At 40.6% G+C, this 26490-nt stretch overlaps 1 protein-coding gene across 3 annotated transcripts in view; it reads right to left on the bottom strand.

The window, feature by feature from the left end:
- Nucleotides 1-20132, bottom strand: part of SYDE2 (synapse defective Rho GTPase homolog 2) — a 50505-nt gene extending 30373 nt beyond the window's left edge. The window contains exons 1-2 of one of the 3 annotated variants that reach the window (XM_034778184.1): nt 18426-20132; nt 11701-12429 (exon numbers count right to left, since the gene is read on the bottom strand). In XM_034778184.1, coding sequence (XP_034634075.1) covers nt 11701-12429; nt 18426-19812 — 2116 coding nt within the window. In that variant the 5' untranslated portion in view covers nt 19813-20132. The remainder of the gene's footprint in view (nt 1-11700; nt 12430-18425) is intronic. The other 2 variants (XM_034778183.1, XM_034778185.1) reach the window with 2 other exon arrangements.
- Between the last annotated feature and the right edge of the window lie 6358 nt (nt 20133-26490).

Raw genomic sequence — 26490 nt, 5'->3', positions numbered from 1 at the left:
CCGATAATAAGGCATCCACCGATAATAAGGCATTTTTCATTTCTGAAAAATAAGACATCCCCTGAAAATAAGACCTAGCGCATCTTTGGGAGCAAAAATTAATATAAGACACTGTCTTATTTTCGGGGAAACAGGGTAGTTTCCTTACAGTGAAAGAACTTTTTCTAGCATGCCTGCTGTGTTTTTCTGGTAAGAAGCTAGTAAGAAATGTGGCATTTGATAAAACTGGACAAAGCCTTTCCTTGTACTGCAAATCACAGCACAGTCCCACTGGTAGGCTGGCCTGAAGCATTCCATAGTAAGCAGTACCATGCCTGCTAACATTAATCTTCCCTGCCTGTCAGAAGTCTCTGGCACAGGCTTAGAAAAGCAAGCCAACATATTAAGCTTCTCTCCGTTTCATTAGAACTGAAGAGTCAATCTAACATTCTGACTTTTATGTGTCCAACTTCTGCTGTATTCAACACTGAACAGTTAAAATGAAATATGTGGCTGAGTGAAACTTTAACAGTCAACTATTATACAGGCCGGTATTTCAATGAGTATTAAGCCACATGTTTTTCCAGTAAAGCCAGAAAGTTGCTAAGGTATGCACGTGATTTTCAAAACAGTATACGAAACAGATTTTAACAATCTGCAAAATGTAACCTTACTACAGTCTAAATCTAACAACTTTTTACTCTGCAATACAGATCACTCTATATGGCTTTCATATAATATTGCTTAAGGAAATAAACTGCTTCTGGTTACCTATAGTATGACAAATCATAGAATGTCGTTATGTAAACTCAATCCTAATTTCCAACTACCACCCAATCAGAATCTTATGATCACGTCTGTTACACTTAAAAAATATTCTGCAGGAAGGATGGCAGGAGGAAATGATATCTATGAGGCACCTGCTGTTTAAATGACTACCAAGGCATCACCATGAAAAAAACAAAATGCTTTGTAATTTACTGCCCAACACACCAGACTTTTTCAGTAAGTTTGAACTTTTGCAAACAGTCAAGTTGAAATAATGAAATTGAAAGTCATTACTTACGTTTTCTACATAAATCAGCTTTATACACTTTTATTTGTTGGCTTTATAAGCATGAGAGAGAGAAAAAGATGTTTTTTGCAGAACAACTCAGTTCAGAGATTTATAGTTTTATATTAGACTGGTTGCAAGTTTTCCTGGAAGGACACTATATTGAACAAAAATGACTTGGCATTGTACGTGATTACCTCAACGAGTTATTTATTGACTCTGATTAACAAAGCAAATGTTTAGGTTTGTGCAATAATGCGATTGAACGAAGCTATAAAACCTTTTTCGTAACTGAAAAGAGGCAAGTAGCCCATGGGAATTGCTACTTTTCATCTCAGCTTTTTATTCAGAATCAGTGTCCATCAGTCCTGCAGGTTAGTCCTAATGAAATCACATCTACACAACTGTGCCCTAAGGGAATAAGTTAGCTCACTTTAACCTGGAGGAGAGAGCTCTTCTTCAGATTCTGGAAGCTTGAAAGCTTCTCTCTTTCACCAACAGAAGTTGGTCCAATAAAAGATATTACCTCAGCCACCTTGTCTTTCTATATAAATCTCTGTCAGACTGATTGCCAACAAGTTGTATTATTTTAAAGGCATAATATTTGATTGTCCTGACTTAAATGCAAGTTTTCCTCTATTTTCAGAAATTTTAAAGGTTTAACATTCGCTTTAAAATTTACCAGAAAAAAATGTAATTTTTTATAAGTAATGAGTTAAGGTGAATGGATAACTGGCCAACAGTCTGTTACAATTTTAAAACAAACATCCAAGTATATAACGCCAATGAAAACCTGAAACTACTACTGAACTAAAACTGCTGTTCAGTATAACCTTTTCCTATAGTTTTCCAGGAATACTTATCTTAGTAGGCATGATACATCTAATTCTGAAAACATCTGTTTAAGTTCATAAAAAGCTTTGTGGTACAAACACTACAGTTAAAACCATACCATTCTTTAAAGAGACAGCTTTTTTCATTGGCTTCTAACAAATTTTTCTTTACATCTGGATTTCTCATGCTTTTTTTCAGCCTACTGATGAACTTTGGAATGTTTATAAGCAAATCAAAACAAAAACATCCACATACAAAAGCAATTCTGGTGTAAGATATCCAAGCCAGGGGGGAAAACCCCCACACAATATTATTTTAAGTCATAAGACTCACAAAAATGTTGGGCCAGATCCTCTCCTCTTGTAAGTGGCATAGCTCCACTGAAGTCAATAGGACTACACTGATTTACACAAGCTGAAGATTTGGCCCATTAAGTCTTTTTGTGCTCAGAGAGCTCCAAACCTGTTTCAATGTAAAAAAATAGAATTATAAGCAGTCTCTAATGAAGAATGTGCACTTTCCCAAATTTGAACAACATTGGTTAAGAAATAAGGAACTTATAATTTCCGCCTACTTTGGCAAAATGAAAAGGAGACAGAAGGGGGAAAAAAAATCCCATTTTTTAAAAAAAGGAAGTAAGCGTTAAATGTTTGCAAATAATTCAAAGAAATCGAAAATTATTCCTTCTTTAAACCTATGGACTAAAAATTTTTTTTCCCCCATGACAACTACCATTTTTCGATCAGATCTAGCTAAAAGTTCTGGGCTCAATTCCTGCTGATGACCCAAAGTGTGGGAGTAGAGAGGTTGTTACAGGTTTAAAAATCTCCCCATGCTGCTTTTATTAGGAGTTAAAAACCTTTCCTGAAAGAGAGGAGACTTGGTGTTCTGCTAGCAACTAGGCGGTGATAAACCCCTCCACTCAGCAATCCTAGCTATCCGCTGTCCCAATAGACTAAGAGTGAATTATTTTAAGTAGTCCATAATTAAAGAGGTGGTGACTAGAGCCTCCAGAGGCACATAATGTAAGTAAACCGGCTGAACTGCCTGCTCTTCCATTACAATAATGAGTTTTTGCTGAGCACCATACAGCTTAAGTAATATTTCACTAGAGGAAGAAACAGATGAATAATAGTGGTTTAGCTCACTAGCCAAACGTGAACGTTCGAAATCTACAAAACTAGGATGAATTTGCTGCCAATTTTTCATATCTTAATGTTTCTCCAGCTCTGATATGCCAGTCTGGAACATCTGGATCAGTCACTTTCCTCACATAAGTTATAAGCATGCCCTTTTGACCCCGCCCTGTCTCCTGACAGACCCAGTTCTTGTTGTTCCTTTCACAGTGTAAGATGGAAAAGCAGTTCCTACTCCTTTCTGACAGCCAGGTCATAAAAAGAGTTATTTAGCACAAATCACAAACCAAGAAAGAGGGACAACATCACTACTTCAACTCGAGCTGCTGGGTCTATTTGCCTTTTCTGCCTGTAAGGCTGAGCTGTCAACTGATGCCTCACATACACCATATGACTAGGCCCTCAACCTTCAGAAGCGCTAACAAACCTGCTTCAAGTACACAGAAGAGATAGGAAGCCCTCTTCCATCTGTAATTTATTGGAAGGAGGTGTAACACTTTCTTCACAAATCACTTACAGGTTTAAACTAGTGTATATGGTGAATTCTCTGTAACTTGAAATCTTTAAACCATCATTTGAGGACTTCAGCAACTCAGCTAGAGGTTAGGAGTCTATTACAGGAGTGGGTGGGTGAGGTTCTGTGGCCAGCAATGTGCAGGAGATCAGACTAGATGATCATGATGGTCCCATCTGATCTTGAAGTCCAACTTCCTCTGTTCTGCTTGACTTGGCTTCTCTCCTTTTGTTCTAGCACCACCCAAGTAAAAGATGACAGTTACAATCCCATTTCCTCTGCAGAGTTCAACTACCTTAATTATCAGGGAGCTGTGGGGATAGAGTGAAGCTTAACACATCAAGATTGATGGTGTCCTATCAATAAAGAGCACTAGGACCTTTCTAAAGCATCCCAGGCTATCCTAGTATTACAGTCACTACCCACAAGCCTACCCACTAGGATTTTACACTGACTCAGCTATCTTGGTATAAACACATAACCCCCCCCCCCTTTTTTTTTTAAAGCAGTGAAGATGTAAAGTAAACTGACTGACCCAGAAGTTTCACCATACGGTTAGAGATGGAGAATAGGAAAATGTATCTGTGCCTTACCTGAAAATTTAATTACTTAGAGGAATGAGGCCCACATGACATTGGATCTCAACTGTATGCAGCCTTGGAGGCAGACCAAAACCTACCAAATCAGTGGCAGTCTAGGTGAGGCTCCCCCTCTGCCAGTTCCATAGCCCTAGGCAAACTAACAAAATGCATGGTAAGGAAAATTAAGCATTAAGACTAAACACGACAATCCTTCTGCAGAGCAAGATATTCAATGTATAAGAAGCTGAGTGCCAATTAATAATCCCATCTCTTTCCCCAATTAACAGCCAAAGGAGGGATGGATCTGTGAACGTCATTGCTCCAAAAAAGGAGATTTTCAGATAAGGGATACATTTTCCTATTCTTACTCGTAATGAGGTCCACAGATCCATGACATTGGAATTTTCATAACAGTATCCACTGTGTGTGTGGGGACTATATACAGTCATATACAGATGGAAAAGGGGGTAACCCTTTCTTAATAGTTACTGGGATACTACAGTGAAGAGCACCCATGTACTGAAGGCAGCATCAGACAACGATAGCATGTTCAGCTTGTAGAATTTGGAGAAGGTGTGAACAGATGACCAGGTGTGAACAGATGATCAGGTGGCTGCTTTCCTCTTTTGTTTGTAGGAGGTCTTTCTGCCCATGAAGCTACCACAGCTCTGAAGAAAAAGCTCTGCTATTAGAAGTTGGGAGTAACCTTTCTTTAAAAATTTTATATATTATATTTAGGGCCCTACTAAATTCACAGTCCATTTTGGTTAATTTCACAGTCATAGAATTTTAAAAATCATAAATTTCAGTTTCAGATATTTAAATCTGAAGTTTCATGGTATTGTAACTGTGGGGTTTCCAACCCCAAACAGGATCGTGGTGGGAGGGTCACAAGCCTACTGTGGGAGGCGGGTCATGGTATTACCACCCTTACTTCTGTGCTGCCGCCTTCAGAGCTGGGCAGCTGCTGGCCAGGCACTGAGCTCTGAAGGCAGCACCATCGCCAGGAGCAGTGCAGAAGTAGTAAGGGTAGCAATACCATACCATGCCGCATTCACTTCTGAGCTGCTTCCAGCAGCGGCGCTGCCTTCAGTGCTGGGCTCCGGCCAGCAGCTCCCGCTTTCCGGCTGCCCAACTCTGTGAAATCTGGTCTCTCCTACAATAGCCAGATTTCATGGGGGAGATCAAATTTTTTACAGCCATGAATTTGGTAGGGCCCTTAAATATTATATTATATACACACACTTTTATGCTTCTGACATACAATATCTTAGCCACTTGGAAATGGAAGATTTTGAAGCTTTCTTACCCTTTGACACTGGATAGTAAAACATAAAAAGCATTTGTCCTTCTGACCTAAGCTATACAATGAACATAGACTTTGAGAGCTCTGCAGACATCCAAAGTATGCCACAGTTTCTCTGTGGAAGGTATTGGAGCTGGACAGAAGGATGGAAAGATAATTTCCTATGCTCTATGGAACCTGGGGTTAATCTCCCACTTTAAAACAGGGTTGATTCTTATTACCACGTTCTTTATAGAAGGTGCAGCAATGAAGTTCCAGGAAAAGAGGTCCCAACTCAGACAGTTTGCAAACTAACATGATGGCTATCAAAAAGGCCATGTTAGAAAGCAATTAACACACTTTCACAATTGATTCAACTGGATGACCTGTAATGGCACTAAGAACCAGGTAAGAGCCCACAAAAGAACTCTCTGTACTTCAGGAGGAGGAAGAAAAGATGCGGCTCCAAAACAAACAAACAAACAAACAAAATCTCACTACACCCACACTATGCTGGACATCTGGATAAGATAAAATCTATTACTTGTCTGCCGCACTAAGGATGCTAGAAAAAGCAGCCACCTGGCCTCTGAATGTCTGAACTGCATGACCTAGCCTGAGTCCAGCTTGAAGAAGTTCAAGAATCTGCAGATGTGTGGGTGAGACCCTTGTTCTGGTACCAATGGTAAACCTCAAACAGGCCCTAGAATACGCTGAGTGAGTAGATTTATTACTGGAATCTACAAATGTGGCTATTAGCTCTCTGACTAAGCTTGTTGGCTTAAGAGGGTCTGTTCAAGAACCAGGCAGCTAGGCTCAGACTGTCTGGATTCTGATGCATGACTGACGCTGGTAGTATCATAGAATATCAGGGTTGGAAGGGACCTCAGGAGGTCATCTAGTCCAATCCCCTGCTCAAAGCAGGACTAATCCCCAGACAGATTTTTGCCCCAGATTTCTAAATGGCCCCCTCAAGGATTGAACTCACAACCCTGGGTTTAGCAGGCCAATGCTCAAACCACTGAGCTATCCCTCCCATCATATCCTTTCTGGATGGATAATAGATGGGAGGTCTTTGTATTCTGTCAAGTAGGTCAGAGAACTGACGCCTCCTTGACCAGAATGGGGATACCAAAATTACCAGTGCTTCAGTTGCTCGCCTGATCTTCTGTAGCATTCTGGCGAAGGAGAGGAAAGGCACGTAAGAGACTGTTTTGCCAATCTTTCTGACAAGACATCTGTTACCTTAGCTTTGTGATGCTGCCAGCAAGAAAAGACAAACCTTGTGATTCAGGTGGGAGGCAAACAGAGCCCTTGCTGGGAGACCAAATTCTTTAACCAGTTGATGGAACACCTCTCGGTGTAGTTCCCACTTGGGATTGTCTAATTTTGGCCTGCTGAGCCAGTTGGCTGTAACTTTCCATCTTCCCTTGGATGTAAAGGGAGAGAATTGACTGCAGACTCTCCTTTGCCCAAGTCATCAGGAGGTGAGCTTTTCTCTGAGGGACCATAGAACGCAGTCCTTTTCTGTTGAAATAAGACATTTTGCCTGTCATGATCAGCACAAGAGAAGAGCCCAGACATGGGAGCAGAGCCTCGAGATCATATCAGATTGCCCTGAGCTCTTGCCAGCTTATACTGTGCTTGCTCTCTTGTTTGGACTAGATCCTTGAACAGTCCTTGATCCCGTGTGATAGTTTTATCCCTCCAGGCTTGCATCTATGGCAGTAACTGTCCTGACTACTTTACCTCTTGAAAAGCCTGCTCTGAATCTGCTCAGTCGTCATGGAGAAATTACTGAGGGCTGGATAAGAAATAATGGAGGGAGGGATAAGAGGAATCTCTATAGTGGCCCAATGTGAGCACAGACCTGCTTGAGAGGGGCCTGAGTCTCCACAGAACAGGCACAGATCTCCTTGCAGGCACTCAATCAGCAGCGAGGTGCAGTAGACACAGTGTCTGGCTTTCCCTCTCTTCTGAGCCTTCTCTGCCATGCTGCACTCTGCTTGGGTGAAGAGAAGGGATGGACTATGGGGAGAAAGGGAATCACCTCTGCCAACAAAGGCAGATGGTGACAGCCTGGAGATTTAAAGCCCTTTTTTAAACTGCCCTGCAGCAAGAAGGCGCTGAAGCAGCAGACAAACATAAGGCAGTTTCTCAAAGGTGGCAGGATAGGTGTGACTCCAATGACAGACAGGTTTGGCCTGCCTCCAAAGCTGCATAGACAGAGATCCAATGTGATGGATCTGTGGCCCTCATTACAAGTAAGAAACATCATTTACAGGTAGCTATTCTAATTTATTTTAGACCAAGACCCAACACCACAGCTTCAATTATACTAGTACATTAAAAACCACCACCAAAAATTGTGCCTAAATCTTCCAAAGTAACATTTTACAATTCTGTGATGCAAACCATTATAAAGAGGTGTCATTTTTCAACATTTTGCAGGTTATACCAGCACTGAATAAGCTGTACAGTTAGGGTTCATTTTTATACAATTCTATATTTTGAATTTTGTATATACTAATGTTTAGAAAAAAAGGACTTTTCAGTTTGTACATCATATCTACTTCTCCTTAAATGCATGTCAAAAAAGCACACTTTTTATTTGCATCCACTAAAACTTTTTTCCTACAGATTCCAAAGCTTCAACTCACACTTCTAATTTAAAATCTAGGTTACTTTTAGAACGGATTACTTTATCATAAAGAATTAAAAGTACTTTTATAAGAACTTTAAATTTACAATTTTGCTTTGTGGAAAATACTAAATATTTGGATTTACTTATATCTAATTCTATATCTCAGTAACTGTTAAAATATTAAGCATGGCCAGGACTATGCACCAAGGAAATTAACTTGCAAATCCTTATTTACATGAGTAGTACATAAGTGAGTAATCCTACTAATTCTGGAACTACTTGTATGAGCGAGAACTAAAAGCAAACAAGAATCTACAGGATTAGGCCCCAAGACACTGGTACAGTATTTAAAGAAAAAGCCCATTCAGTACACTGTTTGGAAGGACTGCTGAGAAGTAATTAAATCCCAATGTTTATGTTTTACTAAAGAATAGTTTTCAAAACCATTGTAGCGTTTTCAAGAAATTAAAACAAAATAATCAAAAACAATTGGTATCTCTGCTGAAAAACAGTCATAAAAACAATATCTCATTAATAAAAAGAACACCCTAACCATAAACCCCCCCCACTAAAAACCATCGATGTTATTAGGAAAACAGATAAAAAGCATTGTTTCTGTATTTAACCTATAGTAGTACTCTTTGCTCAGACATCTTCCTTGCTGGTAAAAGCAGACTTGCTAAACAGTCATGGGGCATTAGACTCAAATACATCAAGCAGTAACTCTCGTCAATGAAGATCTAGACATTGATCTACTGCATAGCAATTGCTTGTGTAATTCAGACTCTGCCCTAATACAAATAAAGTTAAATCGGACGTGCTGCCCTTCATGTGGTAATTTTGTCTGGATGAGCTGTCATTTTAAATTTGACTGAAAATAACTGTAGACACCTTAACTGGATTAAAAGAAGCACTAACTACTCCTCCACAATAAAGCCAATTACTTAACAGCAGGCATCCACTTCATCATCAATTAATCCAGTCAATGTGATCACTATTCAATGCACACAAAAAAGAGAGCTGCTTTAAAATAGTTTAATTAATTCAATATAGAGTAAACTTCACAGGAGAAATCCATGATCAATTTTACCAGACTTCATTATAGACATACATTCAAAGCTTCAAATTAATCTGAAGGGATACAACTTTGATTCTCCAACATGAAAAACTGTAGCCAGTTTTGCCTAATACATAAAAGGGTTTAGTTCTTCAAAAGGAGCAAGTGACCCCTATTAATGTTCCTGAGAATCACATATGTATTGAGAGATTAATCTCTTAAATGGGTCAAACACAGTTTGTAGGGCAAGTGCACACTTGGCTTCCCTGCACTGGTCTGCTTATTCTGTCATATTTGGCAACCAAATGTAATAGTACCAGTTATTTAATACAGACTACAAAGAAAATATTTTAACTTGAATATTCTAGACCAGGGGTCGGCAACGTTCGGCACGCGTCTCGCCAGGGTAAGCACCCTGGCGGGCCGGGCCAGTTTTATTTACTTGCTGACGCAGCAGGTTCGGCCGATCGCGGCCCCCACTGGCCGCGGTTCGCCGTCCCGGGCCAATGGGGGTGGCGAGAAGCCACGGCCAGCACATCGCTCGCTCGTGCCGCTTCTCGCCTCCCCCATTGGCCCGGGACAGCGATCGGCCGAACCTGCCGCGTCAGCAGGTAAATAAAACTGGTCCGGCCCGCCAGGGTGCTTACCCTGGCGAGCCGCGTGCCGAACGTTGCCGACCCCTGGTCTAGACCCTCACATATATTTTGCAGCTTAAACACACACACACACACTCCTACCTTCATTATATTTCCAAACAAAGCACAAAAGCACAAAACGTGGGTTTCTAGATGTGACAGTACATCATGGCACAAATGGCTGGTTATAGAGGGTAAAATCTGTATGTGACCTAAGGGGCAACAGGATGAGTTTCAGAGCCTGAGCTCCAGCTCCAGGGAATGTCTACACTGCTATTTGTAGTGCTATAGCACAAGCCCCAGCTTGTAGACCAGGGCGCTGAGTCTTGCTGACACAGCCTTTTTTTTTTTTTTTTAAAGCAGTGTAGATATACCCTAGGTGACTTTGTCTCCTAAATCCCATTTTCAACAGTGACTTAGGCACTTGGGCAAAATAACTTAGTACGCAGACTTTTTATTTGCAAAGTTTTTACCAAAAAACAGTAATTAATCTTCACAACATGGACACTAATATGCCCATTTTATACAGGGAAACTGAGGATAACAAATTAAGTGACTTGTCCAAGGGGACAAAGTTCATCAGAACCAAATCTGGAATTGGAACTCAGGAGTATCTTGTCTCCCATTCCTGTGTTCAGATCACATCTCTCTCTCACTCAATATGATACTACAAGTCAAGGTCAGCAAGTTGCTTGACCTTGTCAATGAGAAGTTATCCCTTTTTAGGGGCGGACACCAACCTCAATATAATACTGAATTTATATATTCAGTTGAAATAATAATTAAAACTGGAGTATAAAATGCTTAAGGTATGTCTACACTGCAAGAAAAGATCTGCAGCTGGCCTAGGTCAGCTGACTCGGGCTTGGGGGCTCAGTGTGGGGCTAAAAAATTGCCATGTAGATGTTCAGGCTCAGGCTGGAGCGTCGACTGGACTCTGCTTGGGGGGGGAGAGGGGAGGGCGCAAAAGGGAGTGTCCCTGGGCCCAGGCTCTAGCCCAAGCCTGAATATCTACACTGCAATTTTTTAGTCCCGCAGCCTGAGCCTGGTAACCCAAGATAGCCGCAGGTCTTTTATCACAGCGTAGACATAACCATTGATGAACATGATAAATAGGGACAAGCCAGCACAATTTCTTTAAAAGAAAACCGTTCTTCTCCCACCTATTAGAAGTTTGCAAGGGAGTCAACAAGATAGCAGATAAAGGAGACGGGGTTGATATCATGTATATGGATGTTCAGAAAGCCTTTGATAAAAATCCCATACAAGAGACTTCTGAGGAAATTAAGTAGTTACAGAGCTAGAGTTAAAGTTCTACTAGGGTTAGAATTGGCTAAGACATAGAAAACAAAATATGTTGTGTTTGTGCATCATCAACAGAAATGTTAACCAAGCTCACTCTGTAAACTTTTTATTGGTTGGCAAGGTGTGAGCCATAACGAACCAGTTTATATTTCAGATTCCAGGCTCCATTCAAAGGGCTGGTAACCAGGGTTAAAAAAGGACATCTTTTATATCTGAGATGAGCAAATTTGATCCAGAAGTTATCAATACATACAAAATGTGGAACCCCGGTCTTATGGTCACTGTTCAGAGCAGAAATGTGTTTTAAAGGCTCCAAAAAATAATACTGTAGATAATTACCATAATTTTCAAACTTGATTATCTAAAGTTAGGCACCTAAACTCATATTTAGGAATATAGATAAATGGCCTGATTTCGCAAGGGGCTGAGCACTCACTTTTCCTATTCAAATGAACATGAGCTGTGGGTGTTCAACACCTGTGAAAGTTAGGCCATTTATTAAGTGCCTAACTTTATGTACCCAACTTTGAAAATTATGGCTTACATATTTTATAATCAACTTTCCATCAAATTTTATAGAAATATTTACAATGAAGAGGAAAAAAAAACAATGTTTAACTTTCCTATAAAAATAAAGACAGGAGTATAACATCTATATATTCCATATCCTTCTTACCTGCTGAACAATATTTAAATGCAGGGCTCTCTTCTATTGCTGTCGCACTCTGAGTCTTGCACACAAAACTCTGCTTGTGCAGCTGCACATACTCTGTGGAATGTATGGAATCTGCTTGATTAATTTCACAGGCCTGAGCCATTTGATTGTCTCCTGCAGATTCTGAGAAGTATGGAAGGCCTTTATTGTGCCCCATTACTTTAATCAAGTCACTCCCAGGCAACATCTTGAAACTGGTGGTATGGGAGTCCAAATTAACAGAGTTTTTCCCAGTAAAACAATGGACTCTGGGGAAGTCAGGCTCATCATCTTCAGGGATAGGGTTGTACCATATTTCTCCTTCATCATCTGCATCATTATCCTCACTGAAGTCTAAAGTACAGTTTCTCAAAACTGAAGGGTTTGTAGAATGGTGAACAGCAGTTACAAAACTAGAGGTTCTTGTAGGACATTCCTGTCCTATAGGTGATTTGGGAGGAACTGGTGGCAGTTTAGGTCCAGGTAATGGACTGGACGATTTGGGTACATGGATAGTATTTCCTTGCATTTTCTTACAGATATTTTCTTCTTCCAGATTAGGGGCCTTTAGAGTACTCTGATGTAGCCAGTTACGTTTCTTAGAAACTGTGATGCTGTCAAGCTGTGGATTATGCTCAGGGACTTCACTGGCCATAAGAATTTTAAGTTCTCTCTCGCTTGTGGAGGATATGTAAATATTTTCAATTAAATCTGTTATTAAAAGAGGAAAAAGAGATGCTTAGAACAGTCTTCCAGTTTTGATAAAACACAGACACATATGCTGTCATGTCCCATGCACACTAAATCTAGTCCCACAGGACAAAAGACATGCTGTGCTATCATGAACTTAATTTCAATCCATCAAAAGACAATGTGTGCACATAGTAAAGAAACAAAAATATCTTTTGACATAGCAATGGAAATGATAGTACAAGCACGTTGGTACTTGTTCCACATTCCAAGAACATGCACATAACAAAACAGAATGTGGGGAAGCAGTCAATCTGACACTCCTATTGATAATGAGCATGTAACAGACGTGCAATATTAAAGTTAATATATCTCATGACACACATGATATTCTTGACTATGGTCTAGATCCTGCAAGGTGTCAGGTGTCTTCTGAGAGCTGATAAAGGGTCTCAGCTCCCAATGAAAGACCACCACATCACAGGATCAGGCTCTAAGTGAGATGTAATTTCAAGCTGCCAAAAAACTGTCTAGCATCCAAGTCTATAGAAAGTACTTGAGAGAAAATGGTTCAGTCTCCCAGAGTTTAATGTTAATAGCACTTGTATAGAAACGTTTGAGATACTATTTCCATTTGACATTTATATCTTCTTTAAAATCGCACCCACATTGTTTGCATTTGTAAAACAATGAAGGACTAACACTGAAATTGAAATGTAAACTGATCAAGTTGTAAAGTTGCTCTGTGTGTTTCAATATCTTAACACACTACTTCAGAAATGAAAGTGCTTTGGTAGTACATTTAGAATGAAACCTGTACCCCAGATCAGCTTTATAGGCAACCTCTAGTCTTAAAGGTACTGCCCTAAATCAAATACAATTCTGCTCCACTTATTAGAAACTCCATTAAGCAACCAATTTTATCAGTACTTCAATGGTCACTGTAGATTTCTTCATATTATGTTTTGTAAAGAACAGAAAAGAGACAACAGTCACTTAAGACTGGTTTCACTTTGTTAAAATGTATTTAGGAAGAAGTTAATTTTAAAAGTTTATTGAGCCAAAAAGCAATGTTCTAAAAATGTTAACATTTTTGAGCATTCCTATTATCAAAGTACAATAAAAATGAAAAAAAAAAAAAACAAAAAACTAATTATGTAATTTAGATTCATGACACTTAAGTTTTGCTTGTGCCTTTATTTACATACAATCTGAAGGTTTTGAGTTTTTCACTGAATTAAATACAGATTGCAGTTCTTCTGAATAACACCAGACATATAAATTATATAGTACTACAAAGTTGATTGTTCATTACATTTATTCTAACTTGGATGTCAGCACTTTACATTAATGTAAAGTTCACATTAAACGTAAAATTCTGGGTCCAGCATTTTAATAAGTAAATGTGAAGTACCTTCTACCTAAGATCAAGATGAACACACAGATTTGCAAAACAAGTCTTTATTTCTACTGTAGCTATGCATCAAGTCTGTACAGTATAATTAACAGATTCCTTCTAATTAAAGTCATTTTATTTCCTCATGAATACCTGTAAAAGAATGCATGCAGGCAGCATTTAATGCTTTTTTGAACAACCAATACTTAAAATACTTTTGCTAACTACTTTAACAATTATGTTTGCTGAAGAAATATTGTTTTGCAATAAATCTAGAGAATTTATAACTATTGAACATTTAACTAGGCATACTCCTAAAGAAACCACTATTTTGTTGAAGTTTTGAAGTAGCAAAAACAACCCTGAAGTACATTTTCCAGCACTCTTGTTCAGTGTGCATTACACATGTAGCTTAAAAACTGTGAAAAACACTGTAGAAATTACCAATATATAAATGGTGTACAGTTTATAAAAATACAAACGAACTGTTTAAGGACAAGCCAAGGATCACATCAATTTTCATACTTGAACTCAATATTCGCATTAACTGTGAACAACAATTCAGCCATCCTTATATTGAGTACCGTATATTGGGTGTTTACACTAGGATTCGTTTTGTGCACATGCTACTGTATTGGTGTAAAACCCAAGTGTACATACGCTACATCGGTGCAGTTACAGTAGCATAGCTATACACATACTAAAAAGACCCACTGTAGACAAGCCCTCTGTTTAAAGCTATTGTAATGTTTATTGATAAGGAAATCTTAATAATGATTCTGATGTGAAGACCTACCAGTATATTTCTGTCTACAATATAATAAAAAGGCAATTATTTCAACTTGCTTTTTAATTAATTTCCTTGCTCCATTATTTTCCTTGCTGCTATCGTTGCTCCAAATAATTAGATTTACTATTTTGAACATTTATATTTTGTATCATTTGCAATTAGACATTACACGAAGTCAAATATTTATTTAAACCAGTACAGTATATGCTAGGAATGCTTGTTTTCTACATCTGATTGCTGCATTAAAATCCTCAATTTTCTAGTAACAGCACAAGGAATTGTTCCTCTCTAACAATTTAAATAGATGGAACATTCAAGTACTCTAGTTCTACAACAAAAATATCTGTGTTACTGCCAGCATTGCACAGAAATGTGTGCCCTTTAGCATTAGTTAGGAAAGCTTACAATCCTCAGAAGTGCAGACTCTTAAAAATTATACACATGCCCAAATATACAAACCAATCATATGTCTGAAATCTGGGCTTAAGCTATCTTTTACTCCTAGAACAGCAAAAGTTCAAAGTACATTTGACAACATATACCTGTACAGTGTTCCATATTCCAATTACAACTTTCCTAGTAAGGCTTACTAAGGAATACAATGATAAAATGTGTTGAGAATTTTTGAATAACTTTCCATGACATGATTTACTGCTGTGTGTCACAATTTGAATTTAAAAAATACTCTTTGCACTCTTATGCTTTATGCAGACAATAATAAGCAAGCTTGCTACTGCCAAAATTCATTGTCAGTATTACAAATTTTCAAAAAAAACAAAACTTATCCTAAATTCAGAACCAGCCAAATGGTATACTTCAATTTAAACATCAAGTCTATCACTTACAATCAAATGACATACAACTGTATTTGTAAGCTCTGCACTTCTCCTTTATATAGTCTTAGGCCCTGATCCTGCAATCCTTTACACACGTGCTTAACTTCAGTACCACGAGCACTGCCACTTAAGTCAATGGCAATAGTAAAGTTAAGCACACGCATAAAGGATTGCAGGATCAGAGCCTTGATTTCAAAAGGCATTTTTACTTTGAAATCTCAGATACCACATGAAAGGACAAGGAGAAGCACAGAGAAAACTAACACAAATATTTCAATATACCACATACATATTTGCACTCATGCATGTTTTGATTTATCTGAACTGCTCAAGGTATTTTTGAAAACAATTAAAGCAATTCATTTTATAAATACACCTCTACCCCGATATAACTCTGTCCTGAGGAGCCAAAAAATCTTACTGTGTTATAGGTGAAACCGCATTATATAAAACTTGCTTTGATCCACCGGAGTGCACAGCTCCGCCCCCCGGAACGCTTCTTTACCACGTTATATCCGAATTCATGTTATATGGGGTCACGTTATATCGGGGTAGAGGTGTATCTATAATGTCTAAATATTTTTTAAATCTTACAAAAGTAAGAAATTTCTGAATGTCAGCTCTGAAGTTTGCTACCTCAACCACTTTTGCAGCTAAGACTCAATATGTTTATATTATTATATCTGACAAAAAGTAAAGAAACAGCCAGAGATAGAAGTCAATATATTATTAGCCATTACTGAAAAAGCTTCAGATAGATCCTAGTGAGAATGTATATTTTGTAAAGTCCCAATATGCAAGTACTGCCTTGTCTGGACAATAAATATGCACTATTTGACAGAAATACATCTCTAAGAATACAATTAGTTCAGTAAGCCCACTGACATATTTTGAAGATTTTCCAATCTTATTAACTTTAGTAGTGATCAGGCCTTAAATACGTAGAAGGATTTTAGAAATATGCAGGTCATGCATATCCCTTACCCTTTGTTCTAAGACAGTCTGATTAATAATAATATTTGCTAGATAAAATTATTTTTAATTATTTGTATTATCATAACACTTGGGAGTCCCAATCATCGAGCAGGACCCCAATGTGCCAGGCACTCTACAAAACAGAACAAAAAAGATGATCCCTTCCCCAAAGAGCTTCAGTCCCATGTTTGTTTATTACGGTTTTCTTTAAAACTAATGATTCAATTTACCTAGCAACAGACTGAGTACTAGCTAAATACTTCTTTATAAAAGAGTAAGACCGAATTTTACAAACATGCACATGCAGATCAGGGCCTCAGTGTCTCAACTTGATTGAGGTCAAGGTTAATATTCTGCCTATCAACTGTGTGTAGAAAATTTTTCAACCAAAGGTTGCACTCTACCTTTCTAAGCCGTATTTTTTGGATGTCAGGATAGGTTGACAACCAAGCTTTTAATTAATTGGGAAGAGAATTTTTTGCAGTTCCTCCACATCTAGATCAAAATAGGTCATTCATATTTTCCCTAAAACACCTAAATAACCAGAATTAATTTAGACTCCAATAATTTTTTTGTTCAAATCAAACTAACAATTAACTTGCAAACATTCAAGTAAATTAGAAAAACAAGTTAAAGAATTATGAAGCAAGCAGCAGTACAAAGAAAAAGCCTGGGGAGTTATAAAACATTTAAATATTGAACAAAGTAGGGGCCCCAATTCTGTAACTTTTTAGTCACATGAGCAGTATTTACTTCTAGGGTTACTCATTCCTGGAAGCGGTTGCAGGATATGCTAAAGCACACTGTGTTTATTTGCATTAAATTATAAAGCAAACAAGATTGGGAAAAAAGGTGCATTGTTAAGAACCTGCACAAAACTAATTTTGTTCAACTGAAAGGCTGGTAGTTAAATTTAAAGCCCTTTTCAGTTTTAAGAGATGAGTTTTATTGCCCAGAATAATGAACAGATTGTTTGTGTGCATCTACACCTTCTAATTAAAAGAAATCATTTCCAAATGTGAATGAGTTGCTTAAAACATGCAATACTGTATAAAAGAGACAATACCAATAATTTGGGACTATATTTGTTCAGTTAACTTCCTACTTGAGTTTACTGCAAGTAAACACATGGGCTTTTTAAATTAAAAAGGATGGCTTTATGATTTCCACATATTATAGTGGTTAATCTATATGTAAATCATTTTACTCTGGTGTGTACAGTAACAAGTGTAAATTACAAAATTCTAACAAACATACATCATCTGGGTACTATTTTTAACAATGCACTATTAGACCTACTAAAAATAATGTCAGTTCTTACATTTGTGGAAGTACCATTTTGTGGATTCACCTCAATTTCCCCCCCGCTTTCTATGAAAGTTAAAGCCAATTTCCACAAGTGAAAAAGCCATTTTCACTGTGAAAAAGCCATTTCATTGGAGAAATGGAAAACACGTCATAACTTTGCCTTTGGCAATGTTTTGCCACAGTGTATTCACAACTCCAGTACTGTTAGTGACAGAACTAGCAAGTGCAATCTACCTTGATCAAATCAAGAAACCGCCCAAAGTTTGATATGGGAGTATTCAGAGGGAAATTTAGGATTTCACATAGCTCCAGTATTAAGGTCTAATTTGCAGATGGTACTGGACTTTTAAAGTATACTGCTTTTATAGGAGCATGAACCTGTAACAATAAATATCATAAATCGCTGATGCCAACTCCTAAAACCAAGAACACTAGGTGTGTTATATTAAAACTACATACACATTCCCTGCTATACCACAACCAGAGACATTACATTGGCATTTGATTATCACCCTGTAAAAAATGGTTGAACGTGTCTCCAAACTGCAGGCAACCCTCCACCATTCAGTCACCACCCCTTGGTAAGACAGACCCAGAGATGGGGTTATTTTGGCTCCAGGCCTTCCAGGGCACAAGCTGCTTGGCGAAGTGTGACAGGTTGAAGCCAGGCCCAAGCGGTGGGGGGGTCTGGTCGCCATCCCCGCGAACATACCTGTCAGCAGAACTCTTTGGTCCGGGGGTGCTGTCAGGGCCTTGCTTCCGTGCCCTCTCCAAGCCGGCGGAGTTGCGGGCCTCTCTTCTCCGAGGTCTGGCTGAGCAGGCAGCGCCGCACCGGTCCCAATGGCTCTGGGGTCAGCGGAGGAAGCCCCTGCCCCGACGCGCCCCTTCATTCCCAGGGACAGCAGGCGCCCTTTGCACACCCACTTCTGCAGCTTCCCGACGCTGACCGCGGGCGGCCTGAAGGAGCTCTGGGGGGCATGCGGGCGGCTGCAGGGGCACGCTGCCGGGAGCCCGCCTCCGGCCGCTGCCTCTTGCGGCGCGGAGCCCTGGGCACTGAGCAGCAGCCGCTCGGCCTGGCGCGACCCCGCGCTCCGGCTCTCCCCGCAGCTGACCGAGCACTCCGCGGCCGCAGGAGCATCGCTTCCCCCGCGGCCGCCGTCCGGCCGCCCCTGGTCCCAGGCCGGGCCAGGCGGCTCGCCCTGCAGCAGGTGCCCCAGGGCGGGCTCCACCGGGTGGTAGCGGATCACGCTGTCGCTCAGACACCGCTGCAGAGGCGGTGGCTTCGCGGGGCGGCCGGGGAGCAGCAGAAGGAGGCTCCCCAGGCTCTGAGCCCCGCGCCCGGGAGGGATCAGCTGGCCGGGACGCCCTACTGAGCCCTGTCCAGGCGGTGGCAGCCAGGCGGTGGCGGACACCTGCTGCTGCGGGCTGCCCTCCCCGGAGGAGGAGGACCAGGCATCGCTGCTCTCCGCGGCCCCGCAAGAGGCGACGGGCTGCGGGAACCCTCCAGCGCAGGCGGGGCTGGCCGGGGGCAGGTCGTGCATGGCATGGATCAGCAGGTAATAGGCCTCCTGCAGTTGGCTCTGCAGCCTCCCCGTGCTCTCCCGGGGCCCGGCCAAGCGGCCCTCCCCTCGGCCGCGGGCACAGGCGGCCGGTAGCCCCTGCGCCTCCTCCCGCGCCTCGGCCGGGCGGCAGCCCCAGGGCAGAGTCTCATTATCGTAGTAATCGCCCTCCTCGCCGTCAGGAGCCCGCCGCGCGGGGGCGGACACGGGCTGCGGGGATGGGTCCCCCGGGGTACAGCCAGGGGGGGCCGGGGCTCCTGATGTCCCTTCCCCCAGAGCTGCGGGGCCACGCGGTGCCTTCCCCCGGCGGGACCAGCCTGGCTGCCGCTGACCGGACTCCTCTTGACTCCCAGCCCCCGGGGGCGCCGAGACCTCCCGGCTCCTGGGCTGAGCGCACGGCGCCCCCCTGGCCGGTGGCTGCTGCTGGGCTTTACCTTGAGGGGCGCCGGTCCCCCCGCGGGGGTGCGCGCCTGCCGCCGCCCCGCGCTGGGACCTCCTGCCCCGCAGCTTGGAGAGGGTCCTGCGCAGAGGATCAGCCATGCCTGCCCCCGCCCCGCCTGCCTCAGTAGCTGCTGCCCGCCAGCAGGAGGGTGCTGGGCGCCCCCCTGCGCGGCTGGTGGTGGCGGCGGCGCCCCATAGTCGGGCGGGCTCGGTGTGCGCCGCGCTCCCTCCCCGCAGCTCGACTCCTGCCGCCGCTCACATACTTGGCATAACTGAGCGGGGTGAGAGGGCGCCCTGCAATGCGCATGCCCTGCTGCCCGCCGCGGAGCGCGCGCGCCCGGCTCTCCCCGCACGGGCTCCGAGCTAGGGGGGCCGGGGCGGCGAAGCCCTCTCCTCCCCCCCGACCCGGCTCTGGGCGCTACCTGCTGTCCCAGCACATGCACACGGCACCGAGGGGTGAGAAAGCACCAGTTCCTCCTTCCTTGCAGCTCTTGTTAGGGTCACAGCCCCTTCTGCTCCCTCTAGCCCGCTACATGCATGTGTGCTAATACCTGGGGCAGGGCAGGGGCTTGACTAGAGCATAGCGGGGCCGAATCTCCTCCCCCAAACCTATACCTGGGAGGGAGAGTGAATGTGCCCTCGCCCGGCTGCACCTAGGCCGTGGCTGGAGTGAAGCATCCAAAGACGCCCCCGCTCCCAGAGTTGCACAGGGGAAGGAATACCAGTGCTGTTCATGCGTGGTACAACAAAGCGACTAAAGCACGAGGATGGTGCAGAGATTCATGACGGTGACATTGCCAGGAGGGCTTTGCTTTTGTTTACTCTGTATGAGAAAACCAAGGGAAAAGACAAACAAGTGCAACAGGTGGCCTTGAACAGCAGCAAACCCGCACTCAAAACCCTATTTGCTGAAACAGTATTGAACTAAATTTAACAAGTCCATCTTAAACTCCTTTAATTTTCTCCCTGAAAGAAAACCTGCCTCACCTTGCAGGCCACCTAACTAATGCTGACCTAGAAAAAGCGGAGGTTCTGCTTTTTTAAAGCATCTAATGCACTGAGGATTTTTTAAAAAGTTTTTGTTTTAATCCGTTTGATTACAAATATATTTACTGTACTCTGTTACTCGGGTTTCACTTGCATGGTGTCTCGCATGTCAAAATTATTAGGTCATGAAATATTTAAAGACCAGAATTTCTAATGTTCTCTCTCACCCTTCTCCTCCCCCCTTATGCCAGGCCTTCTTCATATATCCTACCTAAAAGAACAGACACATCCATAGGTCACAAACCTATTTTTTCCTCCCTTTGCACTTCACCTTTAAGCTAGCTGGTCAGTAAAGCCCATCTCTGTTACAGAGTTTATAATGTGGGAGAACTGTTTTTAAACATGTCTAGTCATTTGGAGAGGAGCCAACTGACAGAACCCCATTAAAGACTGGCATCAGAGTTGAACATGCTTACACCAAGGCTGAATTTGGCCCCAATTATTATAGTCTCCAAGACAAATACCATGTTTGTAAAGTATAAATGGCATTTTGAAATACCAAAAAGCATGCTTAGTCTTAGTCTAGGTCTAGTGGGTGGAAATTTCTACTTCGTAAATTAGTTACCCATACGTTATGTGAATGGTGTCTTCATTATCAAGCCTGCATCCCTACATAAAAACCATATAATTTTAAAAGAGTTACCAATAGAAACATTGGGGCATCTTTTGCTGAGAGAATGGCTTCAGCAGCCTATCGTAGTCTACAAATATCCCCTAGCATTAATAGGAAGATCTTGCTGAGTGCCTTTCTTTTCTTTCACAGCAGAGAGCTTATCTTAGCTCTATTTATATATCTTAGAAATGAGAACAAAAACATAACTGTACAGTGGAGAAATATGGCATATGGAACCATAACTGGGTCACACAAACCATTTCACAAACATCTAAATAGAAGTTCCAATCTTTCTCTTATAAGTATTATTAACAAGATGAACTATTTTGTTTGTTATTCATAACACCCCCAAACTCTCCACAATTAAGCTATTAGATATGTTCTTCCTATTTTGTGGAAACTAAATTTAGGTTTGCCTGTGAGTTTAGAGAACATAGTTCTAACTTTCCACTCACAAACTATTATGGGATTTGTACATCATTCTAAAAGTTTTTAAAATTAAAATGCTGAAAGAATATTGCATATAGGTGTAAATAGCACCAATCCAATAACATCACAAGTAATCCATTAATATAATGCTTTGTGTATATATGAATTAAGCTATGAGGAAAAGAAAGAGTAGAGGATATGATTGCTATCCAGTATGTACCTGACAATAGTTTATCACTTCTGTTACACCTTTGCAGCTTGAAAAAGGAACTTCTGCCATTTTTGTCCTGCTGCCTTTTATATAAATTTTCCCCCCTTTTAAAAGAAAATCATTTGGAAGTAAGTATACTAGTTTGTGTAACTAGGTATACAAAATATTGCATAAAACATTGTTGTAATTAAATTTCCTTTGGGAAGAAAAAATTTAGGTTGATCTGATGTGTTTGACTGAATCACAATGATTAGGTCCACATCCTAAACATTGAAAGTAATGATAAGTTTGATAACTGAACTCTTTCTAATAGTCTTATTTTTATCTTGGATCCTTGTGTTTCATATATACAATTACCATAACAAATGTTTCTGCCCATATATGTCAGCTAAAAATGCTATTATTTTTTTACAAATGAACATCACTCTTGGTTCTGTGTTAACTTACTTCTGTCTACTATTAGAGTGTCCCCTGCTGGATGAGTTGGGGACTGCATGTTGGTCCCAACTTGCCTTCAACTCTAAATCTATGCACAAGAAATGACTAAAAACAAAATGATCCGAAGTCTTCTGAGAATATACTGGCCCCATTTCAACATTGTTTTTCCTAGTTTTGGTGGATTAATCCAAAACTGTATGTTTGTGTGTTTCTTATGCTCTTTTACAGATACCCAGGGTGCAGTTCTTAACATTAGGTAGTGATTTTTGCTTATTTTCAGTTGTGTAGGATCCACGTAAAGAAAAATTCCAGTGATTAGCTGTAATACCTCCTAAGCCAAATACAAATTTAGTCCCTGATCCTGTAAAGACTTAGGTAAGTGCTTAACTCTATGCACTGCAAGCCAGTCCATTGACTTAAATGGGACTACAGTAGAACCTCAGAGTTATGAACTAACATGTCAACCACACACCTCATTTGGAACCAGAAGTATTCAATCAGGCAGCAGCAGAGACAAAACAAAAACCCCTCTGGAAATATAGTACAGTATGGTGTTAAATGTAAACTACTACAAACAAGGGGGGGGAGCAGCATTTTTCTTATAATAAAGTTTCAAAGATGTGTTAAGTCAATGTTCAGTTGTAAACTTTTGAAAGAACCACCAACCATAACATTTTGTTCAGAGTTAGGAACATTTCAGAGTTACAAACAACATCCATTCCCGTGGTGTTCGTAACACTGAGGTTCTACTGTACTTCCAGTGCATAAAGTTAAACAAATGCCTAGGTCTCTGCAGGATTGAGAAGCTAGTAGATAAACATATATTAAAAGAAATTTTTGAAACAGTTTTTGAAAAACCTTAAAAATGTCAGTATATTTATTCAGCCTCTCTCTTATTGGGGCTGCCATCTTAATTGTACTTTCAAACAGAGACATAGTTGGATGACCAAGTATGAACTCAATGGAGGCTGACTGCCATTGACTTCACTGTTAGAATTCCATGCAGCCAGGAGGGCCAACCTACAGTGTGCCCACTGAGATCAGGGTCCAAGTCTGAAGAGACTTGAGACTTTTCAATTACAAAGCACTGGAAACATTCAAAGTTGCTGACAGCTAAGTTCTAGATCTATATATATACACACACACTAGAGAAAGTTAATGTGAGTTGGCTGAATTAACAGTTAAAAACATATACACAAAAAAGAAAATATAGACCTTCCCTATCAGTGGTTTTCATACTTACAAATTTCCTAAACGCCATCACAGGAAAGTAGATTTTCTCTCTCCTATTTTGTATTGCCAAATTGTTAAGATGGCAGTTTCCTTCTTTGTACTTAAAATATTTTAAAAAGCATTGTAATAAATTCCTTGTTTTCAGTCTCAGATGTTGTGATTGGAATCTTTTATATTACACTGGGATTTTCCTTTAACAGGCAGAACATTTGTTGATAAAATGTATTAGACATTAGGAACCCAATCCTTAAAAAACTTGATTACTCACATACATTGTTGCAGACTGGGCCCTTAGTTTGCTCCCCTGGGTATGTACTGCCATGAAAGAAATTTCAGTGTAATTTTGCTTGCATAGTTGTTTCACTGAGGATTTGCTTCATGGACTCCCAGGCATTTAATGGAGCAGTTTATGCATTTAACTTATTCCCCCATGAATGAGCCACACAGGAAATAATTAAATTAAAAGCTGCCAATAATTGAGTCTATAAAACACAGTTTGATCTTATCTCAGAAAGTTATTTCCATTCCAACTTGTGGTCGCAAAACACGTTTTCTTGTAGATAACTAGAAGTTTAAAAAAAATCTCTTTGCATCCTTTATTTGCACAACAGAACCATCAATTGATTGCATACACAAAAACCCAAATAAAATACCATTGAGGATCTGGCTTGAGCTGACTCAAGCCAGGCAAAGAGGAGTCAAGACTGAGTTTTTGTACATAACTCACTATGTTCTGCTCAGGTGTTGCAAAACATGTAGTACAAAATGTGACCCATTGTTATCAGGCCTCCTACAAAAAGTACAGGGGTTTAGGAAAACAAGATTCAGTGTGAAGTTTGAAATTCTTTTGGGGAGACTGCCAGGCATCTAGGGTTATTTTTACATAGGTTTCTAATATGTGACCTTAACAAAAATAGAAAAGGACAAAGAAATTTTCCTGTATGTAACACAGGAGAATTTATAAAGCAGCATCACCAATTTGGTTTGTCTAACAAGACACAGGTAGGGTTTTGCCATTTGGGGGCTCTCTTATTCAATACATCTTTCCTGAGCTGTTGTGCTCCCAAATATCTTATGTGGCTCCACTACACTGAGAATGCAAATGATTGCCAAAACATAAAATTTAAGAATCGTGGTGATAAATATCCTTGGCGAAGAAAGCGTCACTGACAAAAAAACCTTATACATATGTAAACTACCTGTAACAGTGAAGCCATGAACCTGAGAGAGAGAGATGGTTGAAAGATTTAAAGTCAGGTGAGGCAGCATTTGTGACAAACTACAATCCATATCTAGGACACCTGTGTCAGCAATAGCTCTCATGACTGATGAAAAGCCACAATAGCTCATTATGGAAGATTGACAAATACCCTTTAACATCCTTGCTGCTACTTTAGACAGCACAACAGATCTGCCTCAGAAAATAACCTTTCACATGCTAGGATTTTCTGAAGCGTGCAAACGTTAGGTCCCCTGGAAATTCAGTGAAATTTTTAAAATTGCCCTGATATAATTTTGAAAAATTCCATCACCTATATTCTATAAAGCCCCCATACTAAACATTTAAAGTGATATCTAAATGTATTTATACAAATGTAGGCCTTAATCCTGAGAACATATGCTTAACTTTGCACACATGAGTAATTCCCCTGAAAGCAGTGTAAAGCAGCCTTCAGTGAATGTGAATAAGACCCCTCAGTCTCCTTTTCATTGAATTGAGCAAAGCAGTTTCTTTACTCTCCCAGATTCTGGCAGAAAGAGAAACAATATGAAAGCAAAAAGATAACATGGAGATGATGCTGACTGGTGAAATCCACAAACACTCCCTTTACCAAGAGAGTGTCTACCTTCCCATTGTCAAAACGGTCTGAAATAAGAGTCCTATAACTCATTTCACAGTCAACAAATAAGGGTCGGAATCTTCTTTTTTATTTGTCAGCTTGCCAAAATATTGATCCCTTTTTCTTTCAGGGGCAGACCTAACTCCAGTTATCCATACCTTTGTTACCACTAGACCTAGTCTATTTTGATTCACTAGGAAAGACACCTGAAAGCTTCAGCTAGCACAGAATACAGCTGTATACTTTCTGAGAAAAGTGGACCAAGAGACCGTAATACACTTGTGCTCCACATTCTGAACTGGTTGCTTGTCACCTTCCAGGTGGAATTGAAGGTGCTGGTTACAAAAAACAAAACAAAACAAAAAAAACCCTAAATGGTTTAGTCACCACTTTCCCCATCTCTGACCCAACTTGCCATCTGAATCAGGAATGTTTAAGCTAAGTGTTCCAAAAGCGAGGATTAATGGATTCAGGAGCAGAAGAGTTTGGGAGCAGAACCTCCTCTCTGGAATTCACTTCTGCCAGAAATTTGTCAAACCCTGGCCATTTTCAGAAAATGCTTTAAGATGCACCATTGTCTAGGCTTTAAACTAAATGCTGGCTCCAGTACTCCTAACATTCAGGCTATTGGCATGGTCTCCTTTTCCGTCCAGTATGTTACAAGGGGTCAAGAAAGGGTTTTCACAAGCTATGTAAAGTTTACCAAGGTATTACAGTGACAGGCACAACGTAAATCACTTGTAGCAATAATAATCATTCAGCATCACAGTTTAAGTTAACTAGCAGGTGTATTCATGGCTCTGTGTTCTACACTTGGGTGAAATATAAATAAGAGCAGTTGCACTTACTACCTCTGATATTTTGAGCTTTTTTTAAAAAAAGTTTCTGTTGGTTGCTGTTATAGAATGCAAGTTAACACCTTAATGAGCCTTCCATAATATACTGTCATTACCTCCTTTGATTAT

Source organism: Trachemys scripta, chromosome 8, assembly GCF_013100865.1.
Source record: "Trachemys scripta elegans isolate TJP31775 chromosome 8, CAS_Tse_1.0, whole genome shotgun sequence".
In the NCBI taxonomy this organism is placed as follows: Eukaryota; Metazoa; Chordata; order Testudines; family Emydidae; genus Trachemys; species Trachemys scripta.
Note: the sequence above shows the minus strand (reverse complement) of the source record. Positions and strands in the feature narration are given on the sequence as shown.